Source organism: Corylus avellana, chromosome 9 (assembly GCF_965113065.1).
Source record: "Corylus avellana chromosome 9, dhCorAvel1.hap1.2, whole genome shotgun sequence".
NCBI classification, from domain to species: domain Eukaryota; kingdom Viridiplantae; phylum Streptophyta; class Magnoliopsida; order Fagales; family Betulaceae; genus Corylus; species Corylus avellana.
This window is the reverse complement of record NC_142498.1, coordinates 8,474,312-8,499,458: the sequence shown is the minus strand read 5'-3', so window position 1 is coordinate 8,499,458 and position 25,147 is coordinate 8,474,312. Positions and strand designations below refer to the sequence as shown.

The following is a 25,147-nucleotide window of genomic DNA, read 5'->3' as shown; positions in this document are numbered from 1 at the left end:
AAAGCTAAAGGTAGGGCTTTGATATCTACCATTAATCATACTTAGATAATATAACAATATGCCAATGATCCAATCATATGATGAATACTTAATGTTTGCCAACTTAAAGGAATAGGTTGCTATTCCTTAAGCTATTGATTTCCCTAAGCAACGAATTAGGTATGAGTGTCTACTCTAATTCTTTTATTTCTTAAAGGATTTAGCATGGGTGTCTACTAAGTTGTTCTTTAAGAAATCATAAATATATGGAAATCGACAAACACATGAGGCCTAGGGCATGAGTGTCTACTCCCGGTTCCCCATGTTGATTAATCCAAGAACCCAGTGTAAATTTCTTTTGTTACTCTTTTTAAACGCAGGACTCGATCATCTAAATTGATTTAATTAACTAGTCCATACCACATGCATATAAAGGCCAATCACATACATATGAGGAATTCAAGAAAACAGGAATTAATCAAGTTAAGCAACACAATATGATTATCACAAAGGTGCCAATATTGAAATATTAAATAAAAATAGTTAGGGCTTCAATCTAGCCCTCCTTAAGAGTTAGTTATACATAATTAAAATAAAAGAAAAGAAGATGGGAAAGAAAGAACCGAAAACCGCTCCTAGAAGTAGCCTCCAATTCCTCTCCCCAAAGTTGTCTCCTTGAAATTGTCTATTGAATTGTGAGGTTTAGAGATCTATTTATTGGGCTTAGGATAAAGAAAACCTAAGTCCAAATCGGAATAAGATTCATCCAAAATTGCATTCCTATCTTACGGGGTGATTTTGGCATAGCGTCGCTCCAAATTAGGAAAATGCTATTTCACAATTATTTGTATAATTTTGAGTTAACTTTCCAATGCCGCTTGAATCACATCAATCAGATATTGGAACTGAAAGTTATGGTCAAAATACTGAGACGTGTGCATAATCCAATTTTGAATCCAATCCGATTTTGACTCTAATTTGAGAAATTTCGATTTAATCCTTTCCTTTATTTGATTAAACTTAACCATGATTGGTTAAGCTTAACAATATCTTCTAGGTCTTCCCAATTCGACCTTTAAGCTTGGAACTTTTCCGGAAACGCTTTCTTTTCTTCCACTACCTACAAAAACACAAAAAATACAAAAGGAAAATAAAATAGCACAAACTAACAGTAATAACGAATTAACACATATAAGTTTAAGGGCTAAAATATGAATATATTGGTACTTAACAATGGCTGCCAAGAAGTGGAAGCTAGATATGCTTGTCAAAGCCATGACTGTGCAGAACACCTCGCCTAGTCCACAAGCTACACAACTCGAGGTATGTATCATATATTCCCATTCTGATCACTCTACTAAGACTTGTCCATTGTACTCATCTATAGATCAGGAGCAAGCGAATTATGTGGGATAGAACAATTATCCTCCCAAGAACAATCCATACTCCAACACCTATAATTTATCATGGAGTAACAATCTGAATATTCTGAACCCTCAAGGACAGCAAAGGAACCCCCAACAAGTAGTCCAACCATCTCAGGAGCCAAAGAAGGATGACCTGGAGAGTCTTGTATGACAATTTGTGATTGCGCAACAAACAACAAACCAATGCCAAGAATGATCAATCTATTCAAAGGACCGAGTAAGCTATTCAAAGACTGGAAGTACAAATGGGGCAAATGGCTAATAAGCTGAGTGAAAGAAAGCAGGGTGAATTTCCATCCCAAACAATACCTAATCCAAGGGATCACCAGCAGCTGAAAGCAGTCACAACCCTTTGAAATGGTAAGATCATAGGAGTTGATGAGCCATCACAAGCATCTCCAGATGAAGCCTCAACATCCAAGGTAAGTAAAATGGAGAAGGTGAATGCACCACCCTTCCCTCAAAGGTTAGTAAAGCCAAAGAAAGAAAGACAGCTTCTTGACATTTTTGAGACTTTAAGAAAAGAAGAGATTAACATTCCCTTATTGGATGCAATTCAACAAATTCCCTCATATGCTAAATTTTTAAAGGATTGTTGTACTCATAAAAGGAAGTTTCAGGAGCATGAGACAATGGCTTTAACAGAGGAGGTAAGTGCGGTGCTATTGAGAAAACAACCACCAAAGCTAAAAGATCCAGGTAGTTTTACCATTCCTTGCAGGATAGGAGACCATCTTTGTAAAAAGGCACTACTGGATCTAGGAGCAGGGGTGAATTTGCTACCTTACATTGTGTATGAAAAGTTGGGTTTAGGGGAGCTTCAACCAACATCTATCACTTTGCAACTGGCAGATAGAAGCATTAAAAGACCAAGAGGTATACTTGAGGATGTCTTGGTAAATGTAGATGAATTCATTTTACCTGCTGATTTTATTGTTTTGGATATAGAAGAATCCTCTGTGCCATCACTTTTGCCTATCATCTTAGGGAGACCCTTTATGGGCACTGCTGATACTAAAATATGTGTGAAAAAGGGTATTGTAAGTATGAAGGTGAATGGTGAGAAGATAGAGTTCAAAATATTCGATGCATTGAAATTACCTCAAGATGAGTTAGAATGCTTCAATGTCTGTATGATCCAACGAATTGTTGAGAAAGTTTTTCAGGCCCATCACATTAACCCGATGGAGGCCACCCTTACCCATAGTTTCATAAGACTGGATATTGAGCCAAAATCTGAAGATGTTACTCATGACATCATTGAAGTTGTACACCTTCTTGAGGCTTCTCCAAAATATCCAAGTAAGTACACCCCTCCTTTTGAGACTCTTGTGCCTACTAATACTACTCTTGTTCCTTCTATTGTCCAGGCACCAAAATTGGAATTGAAGCAATTGCCAGAGCATCTGACATATGCCTACTTAGGAGAAAATGAGACATTACCAGTCATAGTTGCTGCAAATCTAAGTTGTGGGGAAAAAGAGAAGCTATTAAGAGTTCTTAGAGAGCATAAAATTACTTTGGGATGGACCATTGTTGACATCAAGGGGATAAGTGGGGATAAGTCCAGCCAAGTGCATGCATCAAATCTTCCTTGAAGATGAAGCAAAGCCAACCAGGGATGCACAGAGAAGACTCAACCCACACATGAAAGAGGTAGTCAAGGCAGAGGTATTGAAACTATTGGATGTTGGCATTATCTACCCCATCTCAGACTACGGGTAAGTCCAGTTCCAGTCATTCCAAAGAAGAGTGGGATCACAGTGGTAAAGAATGAAGATGATGAGCTGATACCTACAAGAATAACCGTTGGTTGGAGGGTATGCATCGACTACAGAAAGCTGAACAAGGTGACAAGAAAAGATCATTTCCCCTACCCTTCATTGATCAGATGCTAGAGAGGTTAGCTAGCCATCATCACTACTATTTTTTGGATGGGTACAGTGGTTACAACCAAATTGCAATAGCGCTAGAGGATCAAGAGAAGACCACCTTCACATGTCCTTTCGGCACATTTGCCTACAGAAGGATGCCATTTGGATCATGCAATGCATAGGCCACCTTTCAAAGATGCATGATGAGCATTTCCTCAGATATGGTGGAGAAATTCATTGAGGTATTTATGAATGATTTTAGCATTTTTGGTTTTAATTTTGATGAATGCTTTAATCATCTGAAGAGTGTCCTCAAGAGGTGTGAAGAATGCAATTTAGTTCTCAATTGGGAAAAATGCCACTTCATGGTTCAACAAGGCATTGAGGTGGATAAGGCCAAAATCGATATCATCTCCAAACTCCCCCCTCTTATGACAACAAAGGGTGTAAGAAGTTTCCTTGGACATGCTGGGTTTTACAAAAGATTCATTAAGGATTTCTCCAAGATTTCTAGACCCCTCTATGCACTGCTAGCCAAGGATGCCAAGTTTGAATGGATTGAAGAATGCATGATTGCCTTCAACACATTGAAAAAGCTGCTCACATTTGCACCAATAATGATGGCATCTGATTGGAATCTACTATTTGAGCTCATGTGTGATGCCAGTGACTTTGCCTTGGGAGCTATCTTAGGTCAAAGAATCAATAAGGTACCCCATGCTATTTATTATGCTTCTAGAACATTGAATGATGCTCAGCTAAATTATTCTACCACTGAGAAAGAATTGTTAGTTGTCATTTTTGCTTTGGAGAAGCTTAGATCATATCTGATTGGTTCTAAGGTTATTGTATTCATTGACCATATTGCTTTGAGATATTTATTTGCTAAAAAAGATGCAAAGCCTAGATTGATCAGATGGGTACTATTACTGCAAGAGTTTGACCTCGGGATTAGAGACAAGAAGGGCAGTGAGAATGTGGTGGCAGATCACTTATCCCGACTACTTCATGAAGAAGAAGAAGATGAACTTCCATTGAACAAAAATTTCCCAGATGAGTAGTTGTTTGCAGAAGAGGTCCAACTTCCATGGTATGCAGATATTGTCCACTATATAATTGCCAAGGTCGTTCCTCTAGATATGTCTAGTCAAGAAAAGAAGAGGTTGATGTCTATATCTAGACATTACCATTGGAATGACCCCTATTTGTTCAAATTCTGCCCTGATCAAATCACTCGAAGGTGTCTTAGAGGAGGAGCACTTGAGCATATTGCAGCATTGCCATCAGTTTGCTTGTGGAGGACACTTTGGGGCAAAGAGAGCAGCTCTTAAGGTACTACAATCTTGTTTTTATTGGCCTAATGTGTTTAAGGATGCCTGTTTGTTTTGCAGCTCTTGTGATAGATGCCAAAGGACAGGTAACATCTCATCCAGAAATCAGATGCCATTGCAAAATATTCAAGTGGTAGAGCTCTTTGATGTATGGGGTATTAACTTCATAGGTCCATTTCCTAACTCATATGGTTATTTATATATTCTTGTGGGGGTGGATTATGTGTCCAAATGGGTTGAGGCTGTCCCCTCAAAGACTAATGATCATAAAGTGATTGTGAAGTTTTTACAAGAAAACATCTTTGCTAGGTTTGGGACGCCAAGGGCAATAATTAGTGATGGAGGTAGCCACTTCAACAATTATACCTTTGCTTATTTGATAAAGAAGTATGGGATCACACATAAGGTTGGCACTCCATACCATCCTCAAACTAGTGGTCAAGTGGAGATAAGCAACAGAGAGATCAAAAGCATCCTAGAATGGACAATGAATCCCAGCAGGAAGGATTGGTCTCTACGCTTGAATGCACTATGGGCCTACAGGACTGCATACAAGACGCCTATCGGCATGTCCCTATATCGGTTAGTCTTTGGGAAAGCTTGTCATCTACCAGTGGAGTTAGAACATAGAGCATATTGGGCCATCAAGAAGTTCAACTTTGACATGAAACAAGTTGGTGACAAGAGAAAGATGCAACTAAATGAACTTGAGGAATTACGGCATGATGCATATGAGAACGCCAAGCTCTACGAGGAAAGAACCAAGGTTTATCATGATAAGCAACTGATCAGGAAGGAGTTTCATGTAGGACATAAAGTGTTAATCTATAATTCAAGGTTAAGACTCTTCCCTGGTAAACTTAAGTCTAGATGGTTTGGTCCTTGTGTAGTGACCAAGGTGTTTCCTCATGGAGCTTTGGAGGTGAATGGACACATATCTAAACCATATCTTGAAGTGAAATTGTGAGGTATGACATGAGGTCTGATATGTGTGCTTCTATATCTTGGATGAAATTGGACGACTTATTAGATGAACACTGTGGCATATACATAAAAAAAAAATAAATGAAATAAATAATCATTGATGAGCTTTTCACTGAGTAATTGAACCTCTTGCCTCAAAGCATTGAGTGTTCACGTCAAAAGGTGAAAAATTTGGATTTGATCAATGTCATGGTTAGTTTGGTTCTGTAGCCTTTTTGACTCAAGTTAGTGGGTCCTTAGGGGTTTCTCTACACCTAATGCCCTAAAACCATCTGGTTTGGGAGTCATTGACTTAACACTCGCTACATGGGTCAATTAGAAAGCTTAAAGGAACTAAACATTGCACAACGAGACCAAAAAAAAAAGAGAGAGAAAAGAAGAAAAAGAAATATGCCATGGTTGTTCATTCTAATAGGGGTTTCAATGAATTTTGAGAGATGGAGACTTTACATGTTGGAAAGATTTGGAAGCCTCATAATTTTGTGCTAATTCACTGTACACAAATTTCAAACTTGTGATGATTTAGCATGTCCTTTGTAAGTAATTGCACTTTGATGTTCGAATTCATTGTGAAGATGGAGTTCATCTTTTTAAGCTTGCTTAGGAATGAAAATCATAATCTAGTAGTGATACTTAATTTTTGGGATAACATGAACTGTGCATGATGTTTGTGGGTAACATTTATGGAAAACCCTCACGAGACTTCACTCATCCTCTAGGGAATTCCTAGAGGTTTAAAAGGCTTGTTGCATATGCTAAATGCAATCGTACATCTCACGAAAGATGGATTTATCTTTTTGTTTTCTGTTCTTCATTTTTGGCTTTTAGTTGTCTATTGCTAAGGGACTAGCAATGTGTATGTTTGGGGGTGTGTTATGTGGTAAAATATTCATATTTTCAGCCCTTAACTTACATGTTTTAATCCTTTAGTTTTAGTTAATTAGGTCTTTTTAATTCCTTTTTGTGTTTTCCATACTTTTGTAGGCTTCTGGAAGAAAATGAAGTAAAACTGGAAGATTTGGGCTCAAAGAGAGAAAATGGGAAAAGTTGGAGCCCCTGACACTGCGATCAATCGCAGGTTTCCTGTGATCGAGCGCAGTACCAGAGAAGACAAAGCATGAAGCAGCCACGTGCAATCGAGCGCAGTACTAGAGAAGACAAAGCATGAAGCGGCCACGAGCGATCGAGCACACACGGGTTGCGATCGATTGCACCCGTGCGCAGGAGACACATCAAAGCTGCGGCTAGAATGCTAGTATTTCCATATTATGGTTTTCCAACTCCCAATTGTAATAGGTTTAAAACCCTACGAAAATTCCTAGGTTTACTAGTTTGTCAAGGACTTCTAAAGCCTATAAATAGATCCTTAAGCCTTTATATTAGAGATACTTTGGAAGGAGAAGAATTGAAGCGCTTCAAGTTCAAGTTTTGGGTTTATTCTTTTTCTTTCTTTTCTTTTATTTTATGAAGATGTTTAACATCAACTCTATGTGTAACTAATTTAATTAGTAGGGCTAGATTGAAGCCTTAGTTATGTTTAGTTGATATTCAATATTGATGCCTTTGTGATGATCTTGTTGTGATATCTAACTTGATTGATACCTAGTTTCATGAATTCCTCATATGTGTGTGCCTGATCAACATGTGCATGTGGTATGGACTAGTTAGTTAAATCAATTTGGATGACCGAGTCCTGGGTTTAACATAAGTAGCAAAAGTAATCCACACCGGGTTCTTGAGTTAATCAACATGGGAAATCGGGAGTATACACCCATGCCCTAGGCCTCATGTGTTTGTCGATTTCCACAGAATATATGCTTTCCTAGAGAACAACTTAGTATACACCATGCTAAATCCTTTAGGAAAGAAAAGAGTTAGAGTATACACCCATGCCTAACTCGTTGCTTAGGGAAATCTATAGCTTAAGGAGTATACACCCATGCCCTTAGGTTGACAAACATTAGATAGACATAACATGATCAAAGCATTGGCATATTGATATATTAGCTAAATATAATTAGTGGTGGATATCAAAGCCCTACCTTTTTATCATTATCAACTTAAATCCAATCTACTGTGTTATTTTACTTTGGGAATTGATTTTAGACAAGATTCAGCAATTATCGTGGGAATGACCCCGTATTTGCACACTATACTACTATGTTGACCTCGTGCACTTGCGGGTAAAACATCCAATTATTTGTCTATTAATTTAGATAGGTAATTGTGAACAACAGTAATTTAATTTTGGGGGTATGGGAGACACTTTACACACACTTTGTCCCATTTTTGAAAAAGAAAAAAAAAAAATGCACATTCAGGTTGTCTTAAAATTTTGGTTGATCTTAAAAATTGTGATTTAATTCTCATTGGTGAGCTTAAAATTTTGAACACCTGATCTCAAGATAGGATTTTTCAGTTTGGTTACTTGCTTTCGGCAGCTGAGATTCACATGTTTGATCTGATCTTACATAAGCACATTAGCACATAATTTGTGGGATGTGACATGAAAGTCTGATGTCTTTGTTTCTATGTCTTGGGTGAAACTAGATGACTTATTAGATGGATACTTTGGCATAGATAAATATGATAAAAAAGAAAAAAAAAAAAATCATTGATAAGCTTTTCACTAAGTAACTGGACCTCTTGCCTCAAAGCGTTGAGTGTTCACGTCAAAAGGTGAAGAATTTTGATTTGGTTAAAGTCATGGTTAGTTGGTTTGGTAGCCTTTTTGACTCGAGTTAGTAAGTCCTAGGGGTGTCTCTACACCTAATGCCCTAAAACCACCTAGTTTGGCAGTCATTGACTTAACACTCGTTACATGGGTCAATTAGAAAGCTTAAGGGAACCAAACATTGCATAGCCTGACCAAGAAGAAAAAGAGAAAAAAAGAAAAGAAAAATATGCCATTATTGTTCATTCTGATGGGAATTTCAGTGAACTTTGAGAAGGTGAGACATTGCATATTGGATATAATTAGAAGCTTCATATTTATGTGCTAGTTCACTTTACACTATTTCAAACTTGTGATGCCTTAGCCTATCTTTTGTAAGTCATTAGACTTTGAAATTCCAATTCATTGTGAAGATGGAGTTTATCTTTTTAAGCTTGCTAATGAATGAAGATCATGGTTTTGAGTGATACCTTAATTTTTGAATAACATGAACTTTTGCATGAGGTTTGTGGGTAACATTCCTGAAAAACCCCCCCGAGACTTCACTTGTCCTCTAGAGAATTCCTAGGGGTTTAAAAGGCTTGTTTCATATGCTAAATGCAATTGTACATCCCACGAAAGATGGATTTATCTTTTGTTTTCTGTTTTTCATTTTGTTTTTAGTATCGTATTGCTAAGAGACTAGCAATATGTAAGTTTGGGGGTGTGTTAAGTGCCAAAATATTCATATTTTAGCCCTTAAACTTATATGTGTTAATTCCTTAGTGTTGTTAGTTTATGCCAATTTATTTCCTTTTTGTGTTTTCTGTGTTTTTGTAGGCATTTGGAAGAAAAGGAAGCAAATCTGGAAGTTTTGAGCATAAAGAGCAAATTTGGGAAAAGCTAAAGGCTTCGGTAGTGTGATCGATCGCAGAAGACTTGCGATCGAGCGTACTACAAGCAAGAGGACCAGACGAGCGCAAGGCATGCGCACACGAAGCAGCCTTGATCGCATTTGTGATTGAGCACTCAACACAGGAGATCGATCACACTCGGGATGCGATTGAGCGCACCCGTGCGTGAGAAGCAAGTCAGCCGCAACCCTATTCTAGAAAGTGTTTTTTTTAGGGTTTTGAAGCCTTGTGCGAACTATGGCTTAAACCCTACGATTTTTAGGGTTTCTAGAGTGTTCCTAAGGCCTATAAATAGACCCTTAAACCTTAGAACAAACACACAATTTTCCATGAAGAAGAATTGGAGCTCTGCAAGTTCAAGTTTCGGGTTTATTCTTTTCCTTTCTATTTTAATTAATGAAGATTTTTAACTCTAAATTACTTAGTAGGGCTAGATTGAAGCATTAATTATGTTTATTTAAATCGACAAACACATAAGGCCTAGGGCATGGCATATACTCCCGGTTCCCCATGTTGGTTAACCCAAGAATTGCGGTGTGAATTCTTTTGTTACTTCTATTAAACCCAGGAGTCGGCCATCCAAATTGATTTAACTAACTAGTCCATACCACATGCATATGTTGATCAGGCACACACATATGAGGAATTCATGCAAGTAGGTGTTAATCAAGTTAAATAGCATAACAAGATCATTACAAAGGCGCCAATATTGAAATATTAATTAAACATAACTAGGGCTTCAATCAAGCCCTACTAATTAAATTAGCTACACATAAAATTGATGTTAAACATCTTCATAAAAGAAAAGAAAGAAAGGAAAAGAATAAACCCGAGCCTTGAACTTGAAGAGCTCCTATTCTTCTCCTTACAAAGCCTCTTTATTCTAGAGGCTTAAGGGTCTATTTATAGGCTTTAGAAGTCCTTGACAAAGTAGTAAACCTAGGGATTTCGTAGGGTATCAAAACCTATTACAATTGGGAGTTGGAAAACCCTAATATGGAAAGAAAGACATTCTGGCCGCCACTTGATGTGTCTTCTGCACACGGGTGCGATCGATCGCAACCCGTGTTGGCTCGATCACAGGTTTGCGATCGCTCCCTTTTTGTTATGCACTCGATCACTCATGGCCTGCTTCGTGCTGTGTCCTCTCTGGTATTGCGCTTGATCACAGGTACCCTGTGATCGTTCGCAGTGTCAGGGAGCTCCCAATTTTCCTATCTTCTCTCTTTGAGCCCAAATCATCTAGATTTACTTCATTTTCTTGCAAAAGCCTACAAAAGTACAAAAAACACAAAAGGGAATTAAAATGACCTGATTAACTAAAACCAAAGGATTAAAACATGCAAGTTAAGGGCTGAAAATATGAATATTTTAGCACTTAACACACCCCCAAACTTACATATTGCTAGTCCCTTAGCAATACAAAACTAAAAACAAGGATGGAAAAAACAGAAAACAAAAGATAAATCCATCTTTCGTGGGATGTACGATTGCATTTAGCGTATGGAACAAGCCTTTTAAACCCCTAGGAATTCCATAGTGGACGAGTGAAGTCTCGTGAGGGTTTTCCAGAAATGTTACCCATAAACATCATGCACAGTTCATGTTATCCCAAAAATTAAAGCATCACTTCAAGATCATGATTTTCATTCATTAGCAAGCATAAAAAGATGAACTCCATCTTCACAATGAATTGGAATCTGAAAATTCAATTACTTTCAAAGGACATGCTAAAACATCACAAGTTTGAAAACAGTGTAAAGTGAATTACCACAAAATTATGAAGCTTCCAAATCTTTCCAATATGTAATGTCTCCATATCTCAAAATTCACTGAAATCCCTATTAGAATGGCACAACGGCATATATATATATTTTGGTCAGGTTGTGCAATGCTTGCTTCCCTTAAGCTTTCTAATTGACCAATGTAACGAGTGTGAAGTCAATGACTCCTGAACTAGATGGCTTTAGGGCATTAAGTGTAGAGACACCCCTAGGACTTACTAACTCGAGTGAAAAAGGCTACGAAACCAAACTAACCATGACATTGATCAAATTAACATTTTCACCTTTTGACGTGAACACTCAATGCTTTGAGGCAAGAGGTCTAATTACATAGTGAAAAGCCATCAATGATCATTTATTTCATACTTTCTCTTTTTTTTTTTTTTCATCACTATATATCCCATAGTGTCATCTAATAAGTCATCCAATTTCATCCAAGATGCAGAAACACACATATCAGACCTCATTTCATACCTCACAAATTATGTGCTAATGTGCTTGAGTGTTCAGATCAAACATGTGATTTTTCAATTGTCCTCAATCAAGTAATCAACTAACAAATTTACTCATCCGATCATGTGTTCAAAATTTTTAAGCTCACTGATGAATTCAAGCCACAATTCTTTTTAGATTAACTTAAAATTTTTAGGCAAACATGAACATGCAATTTTTTTTTTTTCCGAATAAACAACAAACACACAAATAACATGAAATTGGGACAAAGTGTGTGCAAACAACACGTGTGCCCATACCCCCAAACTTAAATGACACATTGTCCCCAATGTGTCTAAGTAAAGGAAAGAATGTACCCGGGAGATGGTCGATATGATTTTGGAAAGCATGGCTCCTAGCACATCCCCAAACTTGAAGTGAAACACACTTGTCCCTGCAAAATAAGAGAACACACAAACAAGTAAAATGGAACAAAACTAAAAATAAATGAAAATTGAACTAAAAACACACTAAACAAAAGAAAAAGATAAACGATGGGGTGCCACGCATGAGCGCTAAGTTTTACGTGTTCAGCCAGACGGTGGTCCCATCTCAGTACTGTCCAGAAGTAGATGCTCCAGATGGTGGTGATAAACGGCTAAGGATGGACCGCATCAATTCTTCTAAGGCAACTAATCGTTGATCCATCAATGCTTTATCTTCCCGAGCCTCCCTTCTTTGATCAGCCAGCTTTCTCCGAAGGCCCGCCATCTCTTCACTAAGGGAGTGGTGTTGTGCTATATGAAAATTGATCAGGGCCCTCTCTGCTACTGATTCTGTCCCAGCTGCAGGTGCATCTTCGGCCATTGGCTCAGCCTCATCCACTTCTTCACCAGCTTCTGGTGCTGGAAGTACCCGGGTCATATGTGTGCAACTCTTGTTCCATTGGCGAATGCCAAATATGGGAGTAGTAGTGACTGGCTCATCAGTTGCAGTGCCCTTGATGCCCTTTTTTTGAAGAATATACGTGATGAGATATGGGCAAGGCAACCCCCATGAATGAGTGGACTCTACTCCCCCAATGTGCACTCCATTCCAAAATTTATGTATTTGGTTCCAAATAATGTTGGGAATGGACTACCAGGCATCCTTGTGGAAGGCGTAGAGAGTTTGGAGAAATTGATCATGCCTTTGAGTTTTGTTTCCCAAGGGGAAGGCATTGCGATGCAAGTTGGAGTCCACAAACCAAAGCCATTGGGGTAGCTTGGATCGGGTACCGACATTATGGTGGGCGTCTGCATATTGCCCTTGGCACATATCTTCAATGATTTTCGACACATAGAATCGGGGCGGTTGCTCGGCGAGATGCTTGGCTTCTGGAGGATGTTCATTATTGCACTGAAGGGCTGCAGCAATGTCGGCCCTAGTCACATCAATAGCTTGGCCTTGCACCCTTGAAGAGAGAGCAGCCAAATTGTTGCAGTCATGGGAGAGGTTGGCATAAAATTCGATCACCAGCTTTCGGTAGGCCGTGGTGGTGACCTTCTTGAAAAGCTTTTTGAGCCCCCAATGCTTGAATTTGGCGACCGCCCATTGAGTTGCTTCAAGGTTTTGAAAATCCTCTCGTATGGCGAACGTTGTCTCAAACAGCAGCTCCCACTCCTCAAAAGTGGGCGGGGAAGAAATAGCTCGAGTATCGGACCCCCGGGAGGATGAAGCATGGGTTCTAGGCATGTTGAGCTTGATTGGGGACTTTTGTCGAATAGGTGAAGCACTCTTCTGGTGACCACAGTAGCAAAATACAGCAAACGATGCCCAAAACCCCTTGCAAAGACAAGAAATACCCAACACAGAGGCAATATGGGTGGATGAACACCCACAGTTGCAAGAAAATAAGAGAGAATCGGAGGTTGGGTGAGTGTTCGGAGATGGGGTGTTAATGGGAACGGTGAATGGGTTGTGGGGTAATGTGGTGGAGAAGTGGTGGTACGGTGGCCGGAGAGGTGACCCGTGTGGTGGTTGTGTGGTGGAAATGGTGAAAAACAGTAGAAAAATGGACGGAGTAAGAGGTTGCCGGAGGTGTGTGTGTGAAAAGCTTGTACGGCCCCAGGAAGAGAAAGATGTGGGGTAAGGGGGAAAATGACCTAAAGTAGATCATTTGATGTGCTGTCCGAGTGGGCTCGATCGCACACATGGTGCGCTTGATCGCATTCTGCCAAGGATGTGCGTGTATGGTTGACGTGCGCTCGATCGCACCCAAGGTGCGTTCGATCGCATTAACATAATGTTTAAGGCCATCATTTGGTTACTGCGCTCAATTGCATACTTGTTGCGATCGATCGTAATAACAGAATGTGAATTTTTTTTTTTAAATGCCTTATGGACAACAATGAAAAAGAAAACACACAGGATAAGTGAGACACATGTAAAGTAATATGAAGAAAACAAGATGGGAAAATGTACCGCCTTCAGTGGCCTCAGTACCACTGTTTTGAGTAGATGCGCTTGAGTTTCTGGACTGCTCAAACGCGTCTACTTGTGACTGTAATGTTTCTAGTGTGAAGAGCTGCACTTGAGCTCTACAGAAGTTGGCTTAAGTGCCCTTGGTAGTACAGGAACAGGACCTCTAAGAACTGTGGCTGCCTTCAGCTGCTGGTGACTCCCTGGGTTAGGTATTGTTTGAGCTAGAAATTCTCCTCGCTTCCTCTCACTTAGATCCTTTGCCATCTGACCCATTTGCACTTGTAGTCTTTGAATGGCTTGATCAGTCTTTGTATTGAATTGTTTTTGATTAGCCGTGAATTGCTGTTGTGAAGTCACCAGGTTGTGTATCATATTCCCCAGTTGGTTCATCTTTGACTCCTGAGTTGGTTGGCTTGCTTGTTGGGGAACTTTCTGCTATCCTTGATTATTACTCCAAGAGAAATTTGGATGGTTGCGCCATCCTGGATTGTAAGTATTGGAGTATGGATTGTTCTTGTGGGGGTAATTGTTTTGTCCTACAAAATTCACCTATTCTTGCTCTGTAAATGGAGATAAAGGACACGTATCAGTGGTGTGATCTAGATGGGAACAAATAGCACATACCTGGATTGGTGTGTCCTGTTGCAGAGGTAAGATTTTCTGAGCAGTCATGGCCTTGACAATCATGTCCAACTTCTTTTCTACAGCAGCCAACTGATTGGGTGATCTCTCACTAAGGTTTACTTTATACATGCCCTTGCTTTTGATTCCTCGCCTCCCTCTTGAACAGAATTGCTGTGAATGCTCACTTAATGTTTCAAAAAGTTCCACAGCTTCCTCACTACTCTTCTCCATAAGTGTTCCTCCACAAGCTGAATCAACCATCCCTTTGTTAGTATCATCGAATCCTTCATAGAAAATTTGTACCTGCTCATCTTGAAGGATGTTGTGATGTGGGCACTTTAGAAGCAAGGAATTGAAGTGATCCCAGGCCTCAAAGAACAAATCTCCGTCTTGTTGTTGGAAGATTTGAAGTTCCCTTTTAAGTTGTTTTGTCTTCTGGGCTGGGAAAAACCTCTTCAGAAACTTGGTGGTTAATTCTTCCAAAGTATGGATAGAATCTGCAGGCAAGGAATTGTACCACAGTTTAGCATTATCTTTCAAAGAGAAAGGGAAGAGGACTAACCTGAGTCTTTCTGGAGTTAGGCCTTGGACATGTTTCAACTTGCATAAATCAAATAATTCTTGAAGATGCAAGTTGGGATCCTCAGTAGCTGTGCCTCTGAAGTGAGTCAATGCATTAAGGATTTGAGGAGAGATATAATAGCTGCCATCCACCTCCGGTTGATATGCTATGCATGAGGGTTGATGGAGGTTTGCTGGAGTGAATCCCTGCTTTATTGGTCTCCTCACCCGTGGTGGAGTTGCCTCTAATGGTCGTGGTCCAATTGGATTCTCTTGCAAATCTTCCATCTCAATTTCTTCCTCTTCTTCTTTGTTTCGAGGTCGTTGTCGAATTGTTCGCTCAATTTTAGGATCGAGTGGAATAACGGTTGAGGGTTGAGGTCAACGACCTTGCATCAACTGAACTGCTTCTTCAGTCGAGCAGCTTTAGTGCTGCTGGTCTGGATGCTCCTTGGAACTGCGCTCGATCGCAGGTTGGTGCGTTTAATCGCAATGCACTCGATCACACTTGGCTGACGATTGATCTCAATCACAGAATGCTAATCCGCAACCTGAAACAGAAAACAGAAAAATTTAAGAAACAAAATAAAATATTTTTGACAGAAACAAAATTGAAAATTGAAAATTAAAGTCACACAACTAAAGGAAAATAATTCTAAACAAAATTCGCCGCAATCCCCGACAACGGCGTCAAAAAATTGTTGTGCAAATATCTACCTAAATTAATAGCTAAATAATTGTATGTTTTACCTGCAAGTGCACAAGGTCAATATAGTAGTATATGGTGCAAGTGCAGGATCATTCCCACGTGGATTGCTGAATTTTTGTTTAAAAATAAATTCCTTATGTAGAACAAAGATTAATTGTTTAAGTGATGATAATAAAATGTAGGGCTTTGACATCCAGCACTAATTATATTTAGCTAATATAACAATATGACAATGCTTTGACCATATTTTGCATATCTAATGTTTGTCAACCTAAGGGCATGGTGTATACTCCTTAAGCTATAGACTTCCCTAAGCAACGAATTAGGCATGGCATATACTCTAACTCTTTTCTTTTCTAAGGGATTTAGTATGGTGTATACTAAGTTGTTCCTTAGGAAAGCATATATTCTATGGAAATCAACAAACACATGAGGCCTAGGGCATGGCATATACTCTCGGTTCCCCATGTTGATTAACCCAAGAATCGCGGTGTGGATTCTTTTGTTACTTCTATTAAACCCAGGACTCGGCCATTTAAATTGATTTAACTAACTAGTCCATACCACATGCATATGTTGATCAAGCACACACATATGAGGAATTCTTGCAATTAGGTGTTAATCAAGTTAAATAGTACAACAAGATCATTACAAAGGCGCCAATATTGAAATATTAACTAAACATAACTAGGGCTTCAATCAAGCCCTACTAATTAAATTCGCTACACATAAAATTGATGTTAAACATCTTCATAAAAGAAAAGAAAGAAAGGAAAAGAATAAACCCGAGACTTGAACTTGAAGAGCTCTTATTCTTCTCCTTACAAAGCCTCTTTATTCTAGAGGCTTAAGGGTCTATTTATAGGCTTTAGAAGTCCTTGACAAAGTAGTAAACCTAGGGATTTCGTAGGGTTTCAAAACCTATTACAATTGGGAGTTGAAAAACCCTAATATGGAATGAAAGACATTCTGGCTGGCACTTGATGTGTCTCCTGCGCATGGATGCGATCGATCGCAACCCGTGTGCGCTCGATTGCAGGTCTGCGATCGCTCCCTTTTTGTTATACGCTGGATCGCTCATGGCCTGCTTCGTGTTGTGTCCTCTCTGGTACCGCGCTCGATCGCAGGTACCCTGTGATCGATTGCAGTGCCAAGGAGCTCCCAATTTTCCCATCTTCTCTCTTTGAGCCCAAATCATCCAAATTTACTTCATTTTCTTCCAAAAGCCTACAAAAGTACGAAAAACACAAAACGGAATTAAAATGACCTAATTAACTAAAACCAATGGATTAAAACATACAAGTTAATAGCTGAAAATATGAATATTTTAGCACTTAACAGCTTTGTGGTTAAGTGTGAGGGCTTTCGGTTATGTTGAGATAGCTTAGGGTTTTGTGTTTAGGGATGATTTAGAAGGTATTAACTTGTTGAGTAAGGGTTTAAAACTCTTTTTAAAATGATTTAAAATGTCGGGGCATTATAATAAGAATAGTCCATCTTCAGTTGGCACAGACACTCTGCTTAACCTCTAGATGTGGTATGGTCCGTCTTCCTTAGGTATGGACTATCAAATCTCTTAATTAGTCATACACAATCAAGGGATAAGCATAACTCATCTTCGGTTAGTATGGATCGTCTACCTAAATTACACTAAACTAGGGTGTAGAACGATTTGTCTTGTTGATCCATGGCCTATCAAACCCTCTTGATCATGTGTTAGTTAAGACCATTGCATAACCATCATTCTTATAATCACAGAAAATTCGAATGATTGAGTTCAATCAATATAAAAAGCTTTTTAAGACAAGATAATAATTCTATCAAGATTGAATATAAACATTAAAATCAATTCTCTTAGTTATACAACCATCATGCATATAGAAAAATCCTAAATTAAAATACAATCAAATCATTGTTACTTGGAAATTGCTAGATCAACGTCTTATTATGAATTTAGCTCCTTATGGTGGTGCTGGAATGGCCTTCTGTCACGTTCATCTTCTCTTCAACTCTTCAAGCTTCCTAGAAGGTGTTTTGTGTATAATTTCTCTATGCTAAGCACCCCCCTTCTCTTTAAAGGTTTATGACATATTTATAGAGTGTAAAATAAACCCTGGGGACTCTTGGAATCCCAAAAATGCAGCAATTTTGTCTCCTAGTCAAATTAGGAGACCTAAACTTCTTTCCTTATTAGTTCTACATTTTTGTCCAGCAAGTCGGTGCAAGTGTGCTCGAGCCTAATGAATGATGCGCTTGGGCCTAAAGATCCTGCGCACAAGTGTTAAGTGCTATAATATTCATATTTTTAGCCCTTAACTTACATGTTTTAATCCTTTAGTTTTAGTTAATTCATGCCATTTTAGTTCCTTTATGTGTTTTCCTTGCTTTTATAGGCTTTTGGAAGAAAAGGAAGTAAATTTGGAAGATTTGGGCTCAAAGAGAGAAAATGGGAAAAGTTGGAGGCCTGACAGTGCGATCAATCGTAGGCTCCCTATGATCGAGCATACTACCAGAAAAGACAAAGCATGAAGCGGCCATGTGCGATCCAGCACACAACAGAAGAGGCTCGATCGTAGACATGTGATCGAGGGCACACGGGTTGCGATTGAGCACACCCGTGCACTGAAGAATTCTAGAAGTTGTGGACAGACTCCCTTTCCTTCCATATTAGGGTTTTCCAAGTTCCACTTGTAATAGTACTAAAACCCTACGAATTTTCTAGGTTTACTAGTGTAACAAGGACTTCTAAAACTCTATAAATAGACTTCTAAACCTTGAGAATAATCAAGCTGGAAAAGACAAAACTGTGGGGAGAGGAATTGGAGGCTACCTTTCGGTTCTTTCTTTCCCTTTTCTCTTTTAGTTTTATTTTTATTATGTGTAACTAATTTATTTAGTAGGGCTAGATTGAAGCCCTAGTTATGTTTAGTTAATATTCAATATTGGTGCCCTTGTGATGACATGTTGGGATATTTAACTTGATTAATGCCTGTTTTCATGAATGCCTCATTTGTGTGTGCTTGATCAACATATTATTTAGTAGGGCTAGATTGAAGCCCTAGTTATGTTTAGTTAATATTCAATATTGGTGCCCTTGTGATGATCATGTTGTGATATTTAACTTGATTAATTCCTGTTTTCATGAATGCCTCATTTGTGTGTGCCTGATCAACATATGCATGTAGTATGGACTAGTTAGTTAAATCAATTTGGATGACTGAGTCCTGGGTTTAACATAAGTAACAAAAGAAATCTTCACCAGGTTCTTGGGTTAATCAACATGGGGAACCGAGAGTATACACCCATGCCCTAGGCCTCATGTATTTGTCGATTTTCACAGAATATATGCTTTCTTCAAAAACAACTTATTATACACCCATGCTAAATCCTTTAAGAAAGAAAAGAGTTAGAGTATACCCATGCCCTTAGGTTGACAAACATTAAATATTCATAACATGATCAAAGCATTGGCATATTGGCATATTAACTGAATATAATTAGTGGTGGATATCAAAGCCCTACCAATTTATTATCATCAAATCAAAATCCAATCTTTATTTTATTTTACTTTTGGAATTTAATTTTAGACAAATTTAGCAATTCTCATGGGAATGACCCCGTACTTGCGCCCTATACTACTGTGTTGACCTCGTGCACTTGCGGGTAAAACATCCAATTATTTGCCTATTAATTTAGGTAGATATTTGTGACAACAAGTTTTTGGCGCCGTTGCCGGGGATTGCCGCGAATTTTGGTTAAAATTATTTTCCTTTAGTTGTTTTATTTTTATTTTCAATTTTAAATTTAGTTGTTTGATGTGGTATTTTTGTGTCCAAAATATCAATTAAAAATAACCACTCGTAATAGGACGAATCTTTGTAGGATACAGCTATATTGAGGGTGTCGAATCTCAAGGACTGCATGGGTTTAATTATCAAAATTTAAAAGATCAAAGTTAACTTAATTAAAAGAGAGTGAATTGTTTGTGTGAATTTAAAGTGCATAAAATAAACGGAAATAAAGGAAGTAAATATATGAGAGAGAGTAGGGTATTGACTTCACCACGATCCGCACATCAATGGTTAACCATATTTAATTATAGCAATTCATTCTATGAATTTTATAATTTTAACAAGAAAACATATAAAAATAATCTCATACAATCAACGGAATAGCATAACCCATCTTCGGTTGGCACGGACCGTCTACCTAAATTACACTAAACTAGGGTGTGGTACGATCTGTCTTTCCTAGGTATGGTCTATCTAACCCTATTGATTGCATGCCAATTAAGAACCATTGTATAACTATCATTCTTACAATCACAGAAAATCAGAATAATTTGAGTTCAATAATAGTAAAATAATTTCTAAGATAAGATAAGAATTTTACTAATATTGAGTTGGAATTAAAAACAATTGCATTTAATATGAAGAGTAGAAATCAATTGTAGCAATCCTCATAGTTATACAATCAACATGCATAAATAGAAAAACTAGAAATTAAATACAATCAAACCATTGTGCTTGGAAAGGGTTACATCAATACCCCACAATTTGGGTTTAGCTGCTCATGATCTTCTAGGCTCCAAAGACAATTTTACTAAATTTTACTTTTAGAAAGCGGTGTGTCTGTTTACAATGTTTAGAGCCCTATTTATAGGGAATTGGAAAACCCTAAAACACTAGAAATCCTCAGAAAGTCGGAAGTCAGTCTCCCAGTCCAATTGGGAGACTGAAATTCAAGTCCATGCTGGAGAAGGACTGCTTGCCGTGCACTGTACGCCCGTGTGCGCTCGAGCTTAGCTTTTATGCGCACGAGCGCATTGCGCTCGATCCCTGGCCGCAGACGCTCGAGCGCAGGTGCGCTCGATCCCAAGGGTACTGCGATCGATCCTAGCTCCAAAATACTCAAGTTGTTGTCCTTTTAAGCCCAATTTCCAATGGTTTGTCACATAAGACCTGGAACACAAAAACAAAACAAAATGAAACAAATAACAATGCTAAGGAATTAACATATGTAAATTAAGGGGCTTGAATGTGCAACATTCGGCGCTTATCACACCCTCCAACTTACATATTGCTAGTCCCTTAGCAATATAAAACAGAAAATAAACTGAAAAACAAAAAGATAAATCTAGCTTTCGTGGGATGTACGGTTGCTTTTAGCATATGCAACAAGCCTTTTTAGCCCCTAGTAGTTCCCTAGAGGACGAGTGAAGTCTCGTGAGGGTTTTCTAGGAATGATACCCACAAACATTTTCAAACCATGTAATTCCTAAGAATGCAATCTCATGACCATCATGGTTCTCAGTCATTAACAGGCTTAATAAAACAAACACCATCTTCACAATTTCAGGAAATTACAACTTAGCTTCAATCATAGCAATTATGAGATATTACAAAATTCAATTAGTGAATGTGAACTCAACACATAGTCATGGGATTTCAAAACTAATCTCAATCATGCATGGATCAATACTCAAAATTGATTAGGCTCACTTAGCTCCCTGAAGCTTTCTGATTGACCCATTTATCGAGTGTTAGGCCAATGACTCCTAAACCAGATGGTTTTAGGGCATTAGGTGTAAAGACACCCCTAAGGACTTACTAACTTGAGTCAAAAAGGCTACAAAGCTAAGCTACTTTTCCTTTTTTCTTTTCAATCAAACCAAACTTCTCACTTTTTGACGCGAACACTCACTGCTTAATGAGGCAAGAGGTCCGGTTACTTGGTGGAAAGTTTAAAATGATTTTTTTTTTTTTTTTTTTTTGAATTGTGCCAAGGTCATTTTCCCAATAAGTTACCCAATTTATTCCAAATATTGAAACCAGACAGTATTGATTCTAGATTCTATGGCCCGCAGACTACATACTGGTGTGCATGTGAAAATCAAATTGAAACAAGTAATATTTCATGCTGCCAATGAAAGTAACACAATTTTAATTCCTTAATCAAGTGATCATGTGTTTGTCATATTAAGCCCATTAATGAATTTCAAATCACAACAAGAAAATCAATTGCTTGCTCAGAACTATCATGTATATGCCCACACCCCCCAACTTAAAATGCACAATGTCCTCAGTGTGTGGAAAACAACTATAAAACAGTGCAAGGGATAAAGTCACCTAACCTGTCACTGTGGCGGAGAGGAAGATGCCCCTGAAGTAGGTGGCAACTGTGCTAAAATGGCGCGCAACATTTCTTGCTGGGCTTCAAACCGTTCATCTGACCGGTGCCTGTCCTCAGCCCTCTTGGCAGCAAGCTCATATCGGAGCTCTTACAGTTCTTTCTGGAGCAACTTATACTGTGACATGGTGATAGTAACGGTCGGTGCCGCTCCTACTCTGTCGACCGGCTCATCTGCATGTGTCTCGTTGGGTATAGGTCCATCAGCTTCCCTAATGACCTCAGCTACTGCGGTCTCCCGACGCCGTCTTGGCATGTGGGAATAACTCTGGTTCCACTGAATCAGGCCAAACTGGGGGTGTTCAGAGATCGGCCCATCAGCGGGTGTACCCTCAATGCCGCGGGTCTGCAGGATCTGGGTGAGGAGAAAAGGAAATGGAAGCCCCCAGGAAGACGAGCCCTGAGTGCGCCTCATAATCGCCCCGTCCCAGAACTTATGTATCTGATCCCAAATGAGCTGGGGGTGGAAATCCAAAAGCCTCTCTGAAAGGCGTATAGAGCCACAAGGAAGGGGCCGCGTCGCTGAGTCTTGGGGCCGAAGGGACACACATTCCGCTGCAAGACGAAGTCCAAGAACCATAGGCGGGACGGCAGCAGGACCTTGCTTGTGCAGTTGTGGAGGTCATCGATGTAACGGTCGTGGCACATATCGTCCACAATATATTGCAGTGTGAGGTCGAACGGCAGGTCTGAATACCGAGGAGAACCATCCCGAGCCAAAATGTTTGACAGGCAAGTATGCGAACATTGCAAAGCAGCAGCAATGTCGTCGGGTGTCAGCTCAACGTCCATGCCCGCCACTGATGAAGAAAGGAGGCCCGGCCGAGTACAGTCGAAGGTAAGGTGGGCATAAAATTCCCGGACCAGCCCTTCGTAAGCGATGGGGCTGACTGGCTGGAACAAGGCAGTGAGGCCGCGGTGTTGACATTCTTTGACCGCCCACTTTGTTGCTTGGAGGCTGCTGAAAACGGTGTCGACGGCAAAGGAGGTCTCCAAGATCAGCTTCCGTTGCTTCCCACGGCCTGGTAACGGTTGGGATGGGGCCTCGGGAGTGGTATCCCGAGCAGGGGAAGAGCGGGATGTGGAAGCAGTGGCCTGAATCATGATGCTGCTTGGTTGAGGCAATTTGTCGGCCACTTGGTGGGCACTCCAAAAGGGAGGGGATGGAGAACCACCTTACTGGGCTGGCCAACCCCCTGCAAAACAGAGAAAAACCAACACAGAGCAGTCTGTGGACCCACGGACTGCTGATTTCTACAAAAAAAAAAAAGGGGAAAAATGGGGGCAGTGGGGTATTGGGGAGAATGGGAAATGGGAGAGATGAAAGTGGTTGGAGAGGGAGAAAAATTGCGGGGACAGGATGGTGGGGCAGTGGCGTGTGGTGGTACGGCAGCCGTAAGGGGTGCGGCGGTGGTGAGGTTTCGTGTGGTGGCGGTTTGATAGTGTGCGCGCAGTGGTGTGGGAGAGAGATGGCTGTGGTGGTGGGGAAGAAATGGGGGAAAAGAAAGAGGGATTGTGACCTAAAAAGGTGACGTGAGGCCTCTGGACGAGTGCGCTCGAGTGGCACTCGCGTGCGCTCGATCGTACTTGCGCAGAGGGTGAATAAGGTGAGCGTGGGTACGCGCAAGCACTCCTGAAGGTGCGCTCGAGCGTACTCATGCAAGTGTGTGTTAGTGTGGAGCTTCTGCGCTCGATCCCACTCGTGGTGGGCTCGAGCGCAGGCCCTTGTTCTGGGATCGAGCGCACAGTGTGTGCGCTCGAGCCTAGGGTGTCAGTGCCTTAATCACAAAGATAGATGGGATCCGTCAAATTGACGGATTCCACGTCTATACCTCGCTCGAAGTTCTGTATGCAGGGCTTCAACCTTTGACCATTGACCTTGAATAGAGTGCCATCCTTTGGGTCCCGCAATTCGACGGCGCCATGGGGTGACACTGAGGTGACTATGAAAGGGCCGTCCCACCTTGAACGGAGCTTCCCAGGGAAAAGCTGGAGTCTGGAATTGAAGAGCCATACTTTCTGGTCCGGCACAAACGTTTTGGGCAAGATATGCTTGTCGTGAAAAGCCTTAGTCCGCTCCTTGTAAAGGCAAGCACTATCATAGGCATCTCGCCGCAGCTCCTCCAACTCTGTCAATTGAAGTTCCTGTGAGAACCAGCTGCTTGCATGTCAAAATTGAACTGCTTGATTGCCCATAGAGCCTTATGTTCTAATTCCACAGGGAGGTGACATGCCTTGCCATATACCAGTCTATAAGGAGACATTCCAATGGGAGTTTTGTAAGCAGTGCGGTAGGCCCATAATGCATCATTGAGGCGCAAGGACCAATCCTTTCGGTCTGGCCTAATCGTCTTCTCCAGAATATGCTTAATCTGCTGGTTAGATACTTCCACTTGGCCACTTGTTTGAGGAAGGTAGGGAGTGGCTACCTTATGTGTGACAGAATACTTGAGAAGCAGGGCCTTGAAAAACCGGTTGCAAAAGTGTCTACCTCCATCACTGATGATAGCCCGAGGAGTACCAAATTTGCTGAAGATGTTGGCTTGGAGGAATTTCACTACAACCTTGTGATCGTTGGTCTTTGTGTCAATGGCTTCTACCCACTTAGAAACATAATCCACTCCTACCAAAATGTACTCATACCAGCAAGATGGTGGGAAAGGTCCCATGAAGTCGATACCCCAAACATCAAAAATCTCGACAATAAGGATGGGGTTCAATGGCATCATGTCCCTCCGAGACATAGCTTCTAGGCATTGACATCTCTCATAAGCTCGGCAGAACTCATAGGCATCTTTGAACAAGGTGGGCCATGTGAATCCGTATTGTAGAACCTTGGCTGCTGTCTTCTTGGCACTGAAGTGTCCTCCACAGGCTAGAGAATGACAAAAGGTAAGAATGCTAGAAAATTCACTCTCAGGGACACAACGTCGGATGATCTGATCAGCACAATACTTGAACAACTCGGAATCTTCCCAATAATAGAACCGAACTTGCTTGAAGAAGCGGTCCTTATCTTGCTTAGACCAATGAGACGGACTCCGACCTGTAGCTAGATAATTGACAATGTCGGCATACCACGGCGGATTTCTCGGAGTGACTTCAAATAATTACTCATCTGGGAAAGAGTCTTGAACTGGAACCGGCTGGGGTATCTCAAATAAAATTCATGACAAATGGTCAGCAACGACATTTTCAGTGCCCTTCTTATCCCGAATCTCAA

General features: G+C 40.2%; 1 protein-coding gene across 1 annotated transcript; it reads left to right on the top strand.

The window, feature by feature from the left end:
* Window positions 1–1,212: 1,212 nt before the first annotated feature.
* Window positions 1,213–5,578, top strand: LOC132190873 (uncharacterized). Its single transcript, XM_059605903.2, has 6 exons — window positions 1,213–1,302; window positions 2,052–2,056; window positions 2,128–2,446; window positions 2,573–2,708; window positions 4,521–4,612; window positions 5,018–5,578. The coding sequence occupies exons 1-6, from the start codon at window positions 1,213–1,215 to the stop codon at window positions 5,576–5,578; spliced, it is 1,203 nt and encodes a 400-aa protein (XP_059461886.2).
* Window positions 5,579–25,147: the final 19,569 nt, after the last annotated feature.

Bases quoted from the DNA above. Each gene is read 5' to 3' on its own strand.
- LOC132190873 (XM_059605903.2), top strand. From the start codon at position 1,213: ATGGCTGCCAAGAAGTGGAAGCTAGATATGCTTGTCAAAGCCATGACT. The intron at 2,447-2,572 runs GTAAGTATGAAG...AAAGTTTTTCAG, and splicing joins TATGTGTGAAAAAGGGTATT to GCCCATCACATTAACCCGAT. The intron at 4,613-5,017 runs GTACTACAATCT...ATCACACATAAG, and splicing joins CAAAGAGAGCAGCTCTTAAG to GTTGGCACTCCATACCATCC.